Source organism: Rhamphochromis sp. 'chilingali' (assembly GCF_963969265.1).
Source record: "Rhamphochromis sp. 'chilingali' genome assembly, chromosome: 10".
Lineage (NCBI taxonomy): Eukaryota > Metazoa > Chordata > Actinopteri > Cichliformes > Cichlidae > Rhamphochromis > Rhamphochromis sp. 'chilingali'.
In genome coordinates, this window is record NC_137937.1 from 21,415,711 (window position 1) to 21,428,971 (window position 13,261).

Sequence of the window (13,261 nt, forward strand, 5' to 3'; positions counted from 1 at the left end):
CTCCCCGATAACCTTTGTGGTCGAGTCATGTATAACTAAGCCTAAGTGTACCTATAAACATCCAAGTCATTGTGGAATTTTAAAAAAGCCTGTTTTGATAGTTTTTTTTTCTGTGATGGGAGACTGCTTTGACCAGTTCCAGGTGAAAAAGTATAAATAGAAAAAATGGCAAAATAAGCTGAAACTGGGCAAAGACATACAGAAACACGATCAGATAAGATCACCCCTCATTATCACATCGGTCTGCTGAAAGGATTACCACTTAATGGAAACCAGTCACCTTGACTTAAAGTAGTTGACTGGCGGTCCCAGCTGCCTCCACAAGATTAGACTCTTCATGGTTCAATAACTGAATCTCATGCTGCAAATTTAAAATATCCCTGGAAAGGTTACAAGTGCACACACAGAGGGTATGTTACATAGTTGCAAAAGCAAACAAGCCTCAAGATGAGGACCACATCTAATCAGAGCCTTTCAGTCTTTTCTAACCTGACGTCTTGCTACTAGGCTCCTTTCTGAAAAACACTGTGCCACACGAGTTAAAAACGCCTTCAGTGGCTTTGCGGGACCTGCTTTCCTTCCTTGCATTTTCTTTCTAACTCGTGATTCCAACTTTATAAATGAAAAGGAACAAAAAGCAGAAGAAAGACTTCAAACGTTCAATTCTATCTTCATGTGCCTGCCAAAGTGAGCACGGCACACAATCTGCAGATGGCAAACTAAAAGGCTGCTGCTAAATGTAATCATCCTTCCCTCCGCCGGGAAGTGCATCCACTCAACAGAACACTTGCAGGCATCCATGAATGCGAGCCGGGACACAATTAGAGACGCATGGTGTTACAGCACAGGAATACCTCTGTGACAGACTGCGGTGGAGTCCTTCACATAAACACAATCTGTCAGAATCTGTGGCAGCTGAGACGGTCAGCTGAGACGGTCAAGCTTACTGAGAGATTTGAAAGAGGTGACCAGAGTATGTGGTTTGAACACGGGATCGCTGCTGCGGCACATAAAATTAATGGTCTGCGGATCCGCAGGTATTGGCAACACTGGCACAAAAAGACAGTCCCATTCTTCAAGTGGCTTATCTGAATTAAAGGGATCATGATCAGAATCATTAACAGAGCAGTACCATGCTGTTGCAGAGAGAAATGTTTGCCATCAGAGAGGGAGCAGAGAGGGAGCGGCACGTAGCAAAGGTTGGCGGGTGAGGGGCCGGTGAAGGTGCGTTTGTCCTGGGAGACAGAGAGACTGAGTGCTGGATGGGCGTTAGAGGCTCCTGGGGTACACTTAACTGACTATGCAGGAGACGGTGTGCTTGGGTTTCCTGAGGTGCACTGGAAAGAGAGTGTTGGGGAGTGCAGCTGGAAGCATCCTGGAGTTTTTCAGACCCAGTCTCTTGCATGCAGGATGGAGCACCACCGGATGAAGTTTTGCTTTTATTAGAAATTAAACTGGAGCAGTCTTTGCTGTAAAGTTCATGCAGTGATGGATCAGGTAGCCCCATCACCTGACACAGGGCCTCAACTTGCCTCATCAGCCTTTCCTGCTGAATCCTCAGTCTCAGGTTCTCCTCCTGCAACCTGGACATTGTCTCAGCCAGAGGAGCCACCTCAGCCGCAGCCTCATCCAGCCGGGCATCCACTCGCTTCCCAAAGGCTTGCAGGTCACTGTGGATCTCCCCCACGGCACAGCGCAATGTTGCCTCAAATTTCTTCACACCAAATTGCTCCTCTTCATCCTCAGCTTCATCCTGAGCAAGCAGGTCCCCAATTACTTCTTCGAGGCCAGACTCAGCACAAGCACTGTCTGGGCTTCCCAAAGCCTTAGGAGACTGAGAGGCTGGGAGGAAGTCCAGGTTCACTCCAGGCATGGCCAGACAAACTTTAACTCACACTGGCCAATGTCCTCTTTGCTGAAATACCCACAAGTTTCCAAAAAGTTTATCCTGAGGTGTCAGATCAGGGCTGTGTCCTATGCCTCAGTGAGAATAAAAGTGTCCTCTCAGAAAACAATGCATGACCTTTATACCCCCAGCAAATCCCCCCCTGCAACCAATGAGTATGCAGGGAATCCTGTTTCCCAGGCAGCCCACACCTACTCATTTCTAAGTGCCCTGGACGTGTATATTTATCTCCTGCCCCGCTGTTATTCCACTGAGCTGGTTAGATCTGGGGCACTGGGGGAGGTGGAATTGTAGTGACCACAAGTCAGGAAACTCACACCTCCCAGTTCAACTTTCCTTTTATCTAAAGCACGTCCTTCACACCTCCACTGGCAGGCAGCAGGCATTTAGATGTGGCTCTAGGCCTGGGCTGAGGTGAAAAAGTTGCACACTGGTTGTACACCTCCTTTACTAAAGGCTTTCTAACAAAATACAACCTGATTCATCAGCTCAGCCATTTTGCATGATTACCATTCAAGATATAGCTCCAGATTTGGGAAGAGGGCAAAGAATTTAGGTCCATGAGAAAACCAGACATGCTGTGGATATGAAGTAAAGCCCTGTTTTCAGAGCTCTGGGCAAGGATGTTAGGAAGGACAGCAATTCAAAAATTTCGTTCAAGGGTAAAGTCAAATCAGCCAGTGCTGATGTCAAGTACTTCTGTGTTAAATTAAAACTTCTTAAGATGAAGTTACTCAAAGGCGTTTTGCTGCACCACAGTACAGAAATCAAATAGTACTGTGCATACTGCATCTATGAACACAGTGTGAACAGAAGCATTTCATGATAAATATGTGATCATTGATGACAAACATAAAGACGTAAAGTAAAGTGCATCAATCTAGGATTAAAATGAGGACTGGAACTGGGGAGAAATTTGACAAAGTGCAACAGTCGCTGGAATTTAAAGATAAGCAAATGAGAATGACGTGGGCTCGAAGAGTGAATACAAATGCTTAGCGGCAGCAGGAACAATAGCCCAACCCATGGAGGACATCGCTCTACTCTATTAATTAAGTACATCCCCAGCCTTTACCCTCCGGTCTGTGAACCAAGCTTAAATCTGTGACACACATGAACCGGTTGTGTACCCAGCATGCGTCATGGATCGACAGCATGCTAACAATAGAGTTTTCATCCATCTGTGTGACAGCGAGACAATCTGCCACTGACTTTGAGCCTAGACGTCCACGTTCATGCGGCAGCACCACCAGCGTGACCGAGAGCTTTGAAATAATCTCTGCGACTTTTGGAAAGGCCAACTGTCCTGTCATCGCCATGGTTATAAAGCTAAGGCATCATTTGTACTTGTGTTCAAGGCCAGCGATCAGCATGGACAGACAGCGGACAAAACAGGCAGGAGCAGCTGCGATCACTTAGAGCAGAAGCCAACATTAATTAGCCACCACCTAAAATGAACTCTCATTGTAATGAAACACTGCGAGCACTTAGCCGAAATAAAAAACTACAAGTCACTCAGTATTTGGACTTTTTCATTGTTATTTGATCTTAACCGGTCTCTCAAATGGCTCCTGATTTAAAAGTGATCGTCTAGAAAAGAAAAGCCGATGCTATCAGCGTCTTTTATTGGGATAGAAATAAATTGCAAGTGCTCAGGTTAGACCACCAAAGTGAAGGCCAGACCACCCAAACAGATCACAGTTTCATCTCAAAACCACTCTGGTCAATTAACATCACTAAACAGGAAGAGTTTATTCAAACGCATGCCATCCTGTGCACTCTCTTATAGTCACTAATGTGAAAAGGGTATGTGGGTAAGCTTCTTTAAGGTCAATCCTCCTGACATGTCACCTTCTCTCTCTCTTACACACACACACACACACACACACACACACACACACACACACACACACACACACACACACACACACACACACACACACACACACACACACACACACACACACACACAAGCTAAACCAGAGAAAGTCAGGCAACAGGTGGTCTCTGCATCTGCCTGAACCAACCCACCAACCTCTGAGCTCAGCTTAACCAACGGTGTCTGTTGTTTTTCTCAGTCTCATTAGCGTGGTGACTGAGGCTTAGTCTTCGATGGTGAGCAGAAGCTGTTGAAATATCAGCAGCAGCCTTAATGCAGCTCTGCGCTTTCTCACTGAAGGTGTTTACGTTAAACTTATACAACTACGACGCAGCTGTCTGGATGTTGTAAACCACTGCCTGCTGCTGCCAGCATGCAGTCATACCTGTGCTGTGTCGCTGGAGCCCATTGCTGATCCACCAACCTCAACAGTTACAGATAGCACAGTTGTTGTCTGGTAACTGTTTAGAAGTAATCCTATGCACAGCTGCACTTAAAGACATTACCTGCATGCTAGGATAAACCTCACATCTTGCAGAAGATTTATCTTCTTCATGCAAAAATCTGTCTTTTATAAGAAAGCTGTTATGCTAAAGGAGGGTCCACAGGCACAGCCTTGTGGACCCTCTTCCCAGCCCTAATTAACCTACTCTCAAATCTCATAATCAGATTACCACTGCGCTCAACACACGGGGGGAGGGGGGACACAAAGCCATTAAAGAGTAAACAGAACAGTGTTTGTTGTGCCTTTCCTCTCTCAATCACCCACTCTCCATTAACTAGGATGCTTCCTTTCATGGTAGAGTGAAGGATTTAAGAAATGGGGCAAATGGGAGTTTATCTGTTCTCCCAGACCTCAGAGGTTATAGTTTGGTCATTTCTGACTGCTGTAACTTTCCAATCCTATGGAAAGACCAATCCACCCAATCAGTGCAGTGTGTGCACATGCAGCACTGTGCAAATGATCCACACCTCATTTCTTTATGTTTTGCTAGGAAAATGGGCGCAGTGCAGCTTTGGCACACAGTAGATTGATCAGCTGACGGGGCAGACGTATCTCTCAGGTCCCGTGTCAGGTTTTTCCTGGATTCTTTCCAATTTTGTAAGGGAATGACTTTCAGATAGTGCTGTAGTGGGGGTTTAGGTCCAAGACTTCCAGTTTTCTCCTCCACTTGTTCAGTTTTCTCAGTTTTTTTAAGAGATAAGATAAGAGAGACACTGTACACCAGGATGAGATAGTCCAAGTTTTCAGCTAATAGCACTTTTGGAGTCATGCTGATAAAAAAATATATATAATTTGATATCCGTCAAACTGTGTTATCTTTGGCATTTTTCATAAAGAAATGTTCTTTGCTAAGTTGTCTAGATACAACACAGGTTGATCCCTTGAGTTATATGTTGTTTCATGCTTGAACGACTCATAGGTCACCGTTAACTGGCTTAAAAAGCAAAAAAAATGTTCATTTGAATGTTTACAAGGCCTTATAATTAGTGAAAAAGTAGCCAATGTCCAGGGAAAACTTTAAAAAATCTCTAGAAAGCCTGAAGAAATAGGTTTTCTAAAAATTACAAAAAGGAAATGAGGGATAGTTCAAGACTTTTGCACAGCACTGAAGGTGTATTTAGGAAACATTTCCTGGATAATTTTCAGCGTGCATGACCTACAGAGAAAAACGGGAATACCCAGAACACCTCCCTCCCTCCCTCTTTCTCTCTCTCTCTCCTTCTCTCTTTCATATACCCTACAAGGGCAGATGTGACTGGCTCTGTGTTTGATAAACACTGTTCTTCCCTCCTCTCCCTCCTTTTCTTACACATGGTGTCCTTCACTCCCCTGGCTCTCTAGCTTTTCAGACCTTATAGGTGATTGTTGTGACAGAAACGCAGCAGAAACCGTGCAATTTAACTGGGTCCGCTGGAAATAAAACAGAAGATGAAAAAAAGCTCAAACTATAAATTAATAGCAGATCTTATCAAGCCTGTTACACGAGCTTGATAAGATCTGTCAGGTTTATGTGTAGCCACAATTTTGTGACCATTTGTCAAAACCATTTTGTAAGGCAGTTTGTACCTTGATGGAGGGTCCAGAGGAGAAGCTGGAGGAAGAGATCTTAAATGGTGTGGCTCTTAGGCCGAGGGTCAACTCTGAAACAGAGAAACAAAGATTTGAGAAATGTAAGACCTTAAGCTGGTGTGAAAACAAACACACACCACTACAGTGTCATACACAGCACACAAGTCTAATGACTGAAGATAGCACCACCTTTTAACATAAGCACTTTCTTCACTGGCCTGGTGTGCACATTTCTATGTGACCCGCTTCCACCCACATCCAGACACGCACACATGAAAGCTATATCATAAAATACAGGACTGATGCAAACCAGCAAAGCTCGGTCTACATTTAAGAGAGTTTGCAGTGCTTTTGCAGGAAACTGGAGACACATTAACAGGCTGCTGTTACTCAGAGCAGGACAGGCAGGATTCCAAAAAAGGAGCCTAAAAACATTAAAGCGAACATGACATGAAAAAGAGCCGTGCGAGGCTCGTGACAGAGCGCAGCGCGGCTCTCGGAGTACGAGGGAGCTGTAAGTGGTGAGCGGGCTGGAATCGCACGTGTTCAGACTGAGTTTAAAATAAACTGTTTGGGTTTTAGATGCTGGTCGCTGAGAAGAGCTGAAGCTTTAGACATCTTTGTTTGGACAGACTGTAACAGCAGCCGTAGCGCTCGCGCTTCTGTAAAGTTTTTCTATCATGCAGATAATTCGTCTCTGTTACATCACGACATACTGTCCTGAGTGTACTATCAAGATGTTGAGCCACATTCAAAGTGAATGTGTTCCCTCTCTGATGGCATTTTTCTCTCATTTTAAAATTCACACTCAAACCACTGACTGTAAAAAGTAAGTGTGTTGCAGACAATAACTACAGAATATGACACACAAAGGCCTGTACTGTGTGGGCGGGCAGGCTAATTCATTTGCACTGTAACAATATTCCCATTGAGTTTCGTCTGAGACAACCAGTTGCTGTTTCTCTTGTCCAAGTTTGTTCTCTTCTGTTGACCCCACAGCTCCGTACTCCCGACATGCCCACGCTCTAACAAATACCATTCAGTGCGACCGTGCCGTTTATACACTCAACTCTAACATCTATCCCCACTCATCCATGTGCTTCTTCAGATGCACAAAACCCCCCTTGACATTATCCCACTTGTGACATTATTCCTTCAATCTGAGTACTCCTTGTAGCAGCTGATATTAATGCTGACATTTGGAAGAAAAGACATATAGTCCATTAGAAATAACGTGGGCTGCAGCTTGGCAACCTTAATGAGTCCAAACAAAAACACTAGTGTGTGGTAGCTCAGAGTAAAATCTCTACACTACACTATGTCAACCATCGCTGCTCCTGGTGACCATTTAAGGACGTAGTGAGCTCCGGGTTGATGCTCCTACCTTGCCTTTGCCCCACCAGGGCATTGGGAGTGATGCGTGGGGTCATGTGGGTGATGGGTATAATGTTGCCTCTACTGGTGGTTGATGAGGAGGAAGTGGTGGTGCGTCCATCCTTGATCTCAATGGTGAGGAAGGTCTTCATGTCTGGGTCTGCCTCTCCCTGGGTGACCTTTTCTCCAGCTGCTATCCCTGGGGTCCCGTCTTCCTTTGACTTATCGGAGGCGTGCGCATCTTTTTGAGCTGGATGTCCCATCCCACCCATGGAGCTCTGCGATTGGTCAGCTGAAGACAGAGACTTGTTAGCCACGCCTCTTGGCTGAGGCACGACCTGACTCACGGATGCAGATGCAGAGCCCACACGTGACCGTGCTGGCCTGTCTTCAGATGTGCTGAGGGATGCTGCTGAGTGTGTAAACAGCTCGGTAGCTCTGGAGACATTTGCATGGCCAGTGCTGCTGGAGAAGGAACCATTCCTCAAAGGAGTTTTCTTTAAAGATGAGACATTTGAACTCTGTTCAAGTTCTGCAAACTTGCGCATTCGATCACGAACAGAGGTGGTGCGACTTAACTGCTCCGATATAACAGCTTTCTTCTCGGGTGCTGTGAAGACAGAATGAAAGAGGGGAGTTTAAATCAAAGAAAGAGACAGCTCCGTACAGGAGAGATAAGTAACTCCACTGCCCAGGCTGAATTTAGCACCGTTACAACTTATTGCTCTTGTAATCCCCCTCCTTCACCTCAAAAGCTTTCTACAAATCCTATTCCTCTTTTCTTTCCTCATGTTTAGCCTTTGTTCCAGCCCCATGTTTTACTTGACTTAACTTGTGCTTCACCCTCTCATTGTTCCTATATTTTTGGACTTTTCAGGGAATGTTTCTCTCACTTAGAGGTGATATGTACAACGCTCATGGTTTGGGATATCTAAGGATTAGAGTAGATGATATTTACTGGGGTCATACTTACAAAGATGAAACAAGATGTGACACTTAAGAGGAAAAGAAAATTATAGCACAGCTTGTAGGACATGACATGACATGAGATCTAGGAGAGAGCGCTGAAGATATGGTGCATTAACAAAATGCTCCCTTCCCAGCCGTCCATTCCTTTATGGTCAACCTAACAGCCCCTACATAATTCTCAGAACTGATCTAGCAATAATTTCAATGAGAATTTCTCCAGATATATTCAAGAAAATGTAAAGATGAATGTTTAAAGGTTTTCCTTGATAAGTATCTTAAAAAGATGATCTAGCTTGATATTGACAGGCTTTCTACTTATACATCAGAGCAGGGATCTTACCAGAATCCCTCGTTTTGCCATAAGAGCGGGACAGGTCACTGCCCACAGTTATCTAAACACGGGAAAAAACAAAAACACGACAGAACAATTAGTACAGGAAGAAGAGGAGAGCAGAGGTCAACGGGCAGAGCGAAAAATACACATTCATGAGGACTACATGGGCGGCTCCGGGGACTCCTGACCTACACAGTCCTAAATACAGAATCGACTGGTGGTGTTTTCATTATGTAACATTGTACTCGGCATGAAGATGTGAGCATCTGTTCTTTTTTTGGCACTGTGGCCACGACGGATCCCAGAGTGTTTACATTACTGCGAGGAGCCTGAGGATCAGCTTGTATAGCACGGGGAACAATAAAAAAAAGTTTGGGGCCAGTCTTGAGTAAACACATTAAGCGAAGCGACACGATGGCGTCATGGTCACCGTAGCCCCCCTCCCGCTCCATGTGAAGATCTTGCTTTTAACAGTTTAACAGAGTCAGTGCAGAAAAACAGAGAGAGAGGGATTGTTTGGCCTTTAACGCTGTGTACTCCTCTCTGACACCAGGTGAGGCCGAAGCGCCGCTGAGGTGAAACAGAGACAAGTCAGGTGCACAGTTTGTTTGTGTAACCAAGTAACAAAAGTCAAACAACATCCAGCGGGAGTTCGAAGTGGAGTGTTTATGGATGCCGATGTGACCTGGGTGTCACTGAACAATGAAGTGTCGGCTTTCGTGTCAAGAATAATGACGTGGAAGGAAAGAAAAAAGGAGCGCTCGGACGGTTTGTGCGCTTCAGTTTGGCTACGCAGCTCAGCACCCCACTCTAGTGGCGCAGTCACGATATACGGCGTGTGTCGCTCAGTGTTCAGCGGGCTCAAAGAGACAGACAGCTGACAAATGCACCACAAAGCATTCATGTAAGACTCCAGGACAGCCTGAGTACAAGACAGAGTAGCTTAAAAAGGTGCAAAAACATGGATTACTTAATTTAAGTTGTTAATTCATGAATATGACTGAATCCTGAAGCACACACACACACTCCACCTTTTGCCTCTGGATGTCAGTTTTCCCGCTGAGCAGGCCATTTACGGGATCTCTCCGAGATAAAACCGCCCCATCAGGCTCCTCCTGGTTAGACTCAGCTTGGGTGCCGGCTGAACCTCGGCTTCTGCTGTCAGTTTCTGAATCTGTGCTGCAAGTCGATTCACTCCCGGCTACCTCCGCCTCCTCCGATGACGCCCGCTCCTCTGAGGACATGCTCGCACTCTGATCAGATGTGCCAGAGACCGTCCGCTTCCTTGACAACAGGCCGATGCTGTCTGAAGTCTCGGAGCCCAGACGGGGTCTGACGCATGAATCCGAGACATCTGAGCCCACTCTCTGTCTGGCACAGGACTGGGAGTTGATGCTTCTGTCTGATGCCCCGGAGTTCAGCCGACCACGCTGGGAGGAACTCTGGCTCTTGTCTGAGGCTCCAGAGTCCAGCCGGGCTCTGTAAGCTGAGCCCAGACCTTTCTCTGAGGCCACAGAATCCAGATTGGGCTTGGAAAGCATCGAGGCTGCGCTAAGATCGGAGGAGTCTGACCTCTGACAGTGAGACATAACCAGGTCGGCCTCCTTGGTCACAGCTTCTCGCTGAGGCTGGATCAACAGAGGTCCATCATCCTTTACCAGGTGATCCAGAACCAACACCATCCCTGAGTTGGAACCTGCTATAAAAAACACAAATGAAATATATGAAGTAACTTTCTGTACCATTCAAGTTTTCTCTTCTGTAAAAACACATTTTCATGTTACCTAGATTCTTCTTGTATTACTAGTACACTAGAGGGCAATGGAAGAAGTAGATGGGTATGTTGGAGACTTAAATGAAATCTTTCCACAACACTGGGGCCCCAGAAAGGCCAGGCTAGAAAATACACTCAGGATCACAGGGCAGGCATGTGGAGACATGAAGGGATGTAGACATTTCCTCCAGACTGGCCTCAAGTTCCTGAGTGAGATTTGCAACTGGGCCGGTGAATGTGCGTCAAGTAGGAAGAAGGCTTTCCACGAGTGTGGAAAGCGATCATGTGGCACAGTTATATCTGGGACACGATTAAAAAAAAGGAGTCAGGGAGAGAGTGGGTTAAAAAGAGAGACGAACAGGAAACCACACTCCAAACATCACAGCCCTGCCCGCATCCTCCCCCCTGCGACAAGCATCTACCTCCAACACCCCACCATGCTGCTATATGAATATCTGAGGTTATGCACACACACCGCAGATAAGAAAAACAGAGAAAACCAAGATGTGTATCCACTTCCTACAGCACATGTACAAAGAAAGACCTAAAAACACTTCTGACTGACCTTAGTTTGCACCAGCTTGGCAACCAAATGGAGTTCACCAAGTATGCATGTCTGTCATTTACTAACCAAATCAAAGAGGGACTCCAGTCTGACCGGAGGCAGCCGACAGTCTCTTTCAACTTTCGAGCAGATGTAATCACGGCTGAGCATTCACAGCTTCACCAAGCATAGCTGACCTTTATCGGCTCATTACTGCTTTGTAGATTCTGCACAATAAGTTTATTAATAATAGTTTATCGCTTTTAAAGCAATTTCCCAAAATAATCCTGTGAATTGTTTCAGATATGAGAGAAGCTAAAAATGGCAGCAAGCTGTTGATTAAACAGACCGAATGCTTATGTAATACAGCCTGAATAGAAAACGTGATCGGGACACACAATTAGGACAATAATGGTCCGCTACACAGTAGTGTCTATAGCTCGCAATGCACTCAACCAAAGCTCAATTACTGGTCTTTAATAAGTGTAATAACCGAGGTGAGAGCCAGCACACGCGCGCGCGCACACACACACACACACACACAGCTGCTCTCCAGCAAACTCACGTTATTGTTCACGTCGTTGCCGTTGGGAAGCTGTCGTATCTATTGTGTGGCCATTTCTGGGAAAATCCCCACTGCTACTGCATAATGAGAGGCTTGCATTTTTTTTATATATATTTCAAAATAGCAACAAAACGCTACAGCCTTCTGCCAGTATATATACGGAGCACAAACAAAGGACAACCAAGAGCTTTCTTTATACTGCTTTGACAGTGAAGCAATGACCCCAGAGGAAGCCTGCCCAGTATTTGTGCTGGCTGTGAAGGGGTCAACACGAGTTCGTTTCAGCTGCTCATGAGCAGTTCCATGGTTTAATCAAACCTTAAATTTGTTGTAACAGGCTGGGCACAGGCTTCTGTAGCAAGGTGATGAAGGCAACAGTTAGCCCTGTTAGCCACAAAGTATTTTAAAAGAAGTTGTTATATTAGATGTAAACACAATATTAACCCCATTGTAGATTTGGAGCCATGCCAGCAGCTCTGGACTTTCATTATTAGTATTTTTTATTCAATTTGACAACTCATACAATACACAGTAATACAATATGATTTGATATTTTACTCAAATCTACAAGTTTAACCTCACCGTGGTGAAAAAAAAAGGAAAAAGAAAAGAAACAGTCTGGATTACTAGAGTCTGAATGATTCATCCTCAGGAACAATGAATGTCTGTCCGTGCATGTAGTTGCTGTTGAAACTTTTCAGTGGCAACCAAATGGAAGAGCAACACTGACAGAGAGGTTAAAAAAAAACAAAAACGTACGTAATCTTTCAATGATCCGACCTGTGGTGGGATTAAGCAACTTGTTTTTAGAGCTAGTACACGCTTGTGCTACGGTACTGCGGGGTCTGTGTTATTAGGTGGTTGCTAGGAACCGTGATTAGGTCATATCACGCATCATTAAAGCTTTGTGGATATAAATTAGATGTTATTGTTGCAAAATGAGATGATGCTTTCATAATTTGTTACTTTTTCTTTTCTTTTCTTTTTTTCTTTTTTGTTGCGTTGGCAGGTGGTTGCCAGGCAACATAATAAGATCTAATATAGGGGGCCTAAGATATACCTGTGTGCCAATTTTGGTTGCTCAGCTTGTGATTGTGTAAAGAGATTTCATGTGTTATAGCAATATTTGCACTGGTGCTGTGACACTATGGTTAATCAGCGATTTGTTGGTTTAGACCAAAGACTATAGCGAATGACAGGGGACTTGTACTTATACTAATAGCTAGACAAATCACCTGGCCACTTGTGCCTTTGAGCATGTCCATTCTTTCTAATGATCAGCAGCGAGGAATTCACTTGTTTGCAAACAAAATCCGTGAAACTGTGTGTGTACTGTATACAGACCACAAAATCCTGAGGAGTTAGTGGTCTCAGCTGTTAGCTTCACGTACTATTGAATAGCAAATGACGCTCTTTTTGCAAATTATGACCCAAATAGAGTCAAAAGGATAATATTTTTGTGCAAAACCTTTAGATTAATAAGTTACTGTATGGGGATCACTTTCTCAGTCTGAACTACCCCTATCCCACATCACCTCCAAAACGATCAGCTCAAAGCTTTAAAATTGCATAAGATACGTTCAAAGGAACTCGCTCTCCCCTGAGAACTTAAAGCATTGAGAAACTCTTGAAATCATAACCTTACCGGTATAGTGACACATGGTCACTGACGTAAGCATGTAAATATAAGCTTCTTCTTTGTATGTGAAACGCGGAATTATGCGTTTATGCTCAGGGCTTAAGACGACCACACCTTCAGGAACCACATGCCCACCCTGCCTACACTGTATTACACCAACCACAAATGTCCCATGTCTTTGTTGATCCATTTTAAAAAAGCTC

The 13,261-nt window shown here is 44.7% G+C and overlaps 1 protein-coding gene across 3 annotated transcripts in view; it reads right to left on the reverse strand.

Annotated features, from left to right (window-relative positions):
- smtnb (smoothelin b) overlaps window positions 1-13,261 on the reverse strand; it is a gene marked incomplete at its 5' end in the record, with an annotated part of 48,115 nt that overhangs the window by 6,390 nt on the left and 28,464 nt on the right. For 2 of the 3 annotated variants that reach the window (XM_080894854.1, XM_080894853.1), the window contains 4 exons: window positions 5,857-5,930; window positions 7,244-7,843; window positions 8,543-8,594; window positions 9,568-10,235. In XM_080894854.1, coding sequence (XP_080750980.1) covers window positions 5,857-5,930; window positions 7,244-7,843; window positions 8,543-8,594; window positions 9,568-10,235 — 1,394 coding nt within the window. The remainder of the gene's footprint in view (window positions 1-5,856; window positions 5,931-7,243; window positions 7,844-8,542; window positions 8,595-9,567; window positions 10,236-13,261) is intronic. The other variant, XM_080894852.1, reaches the window with a different exon arrangement.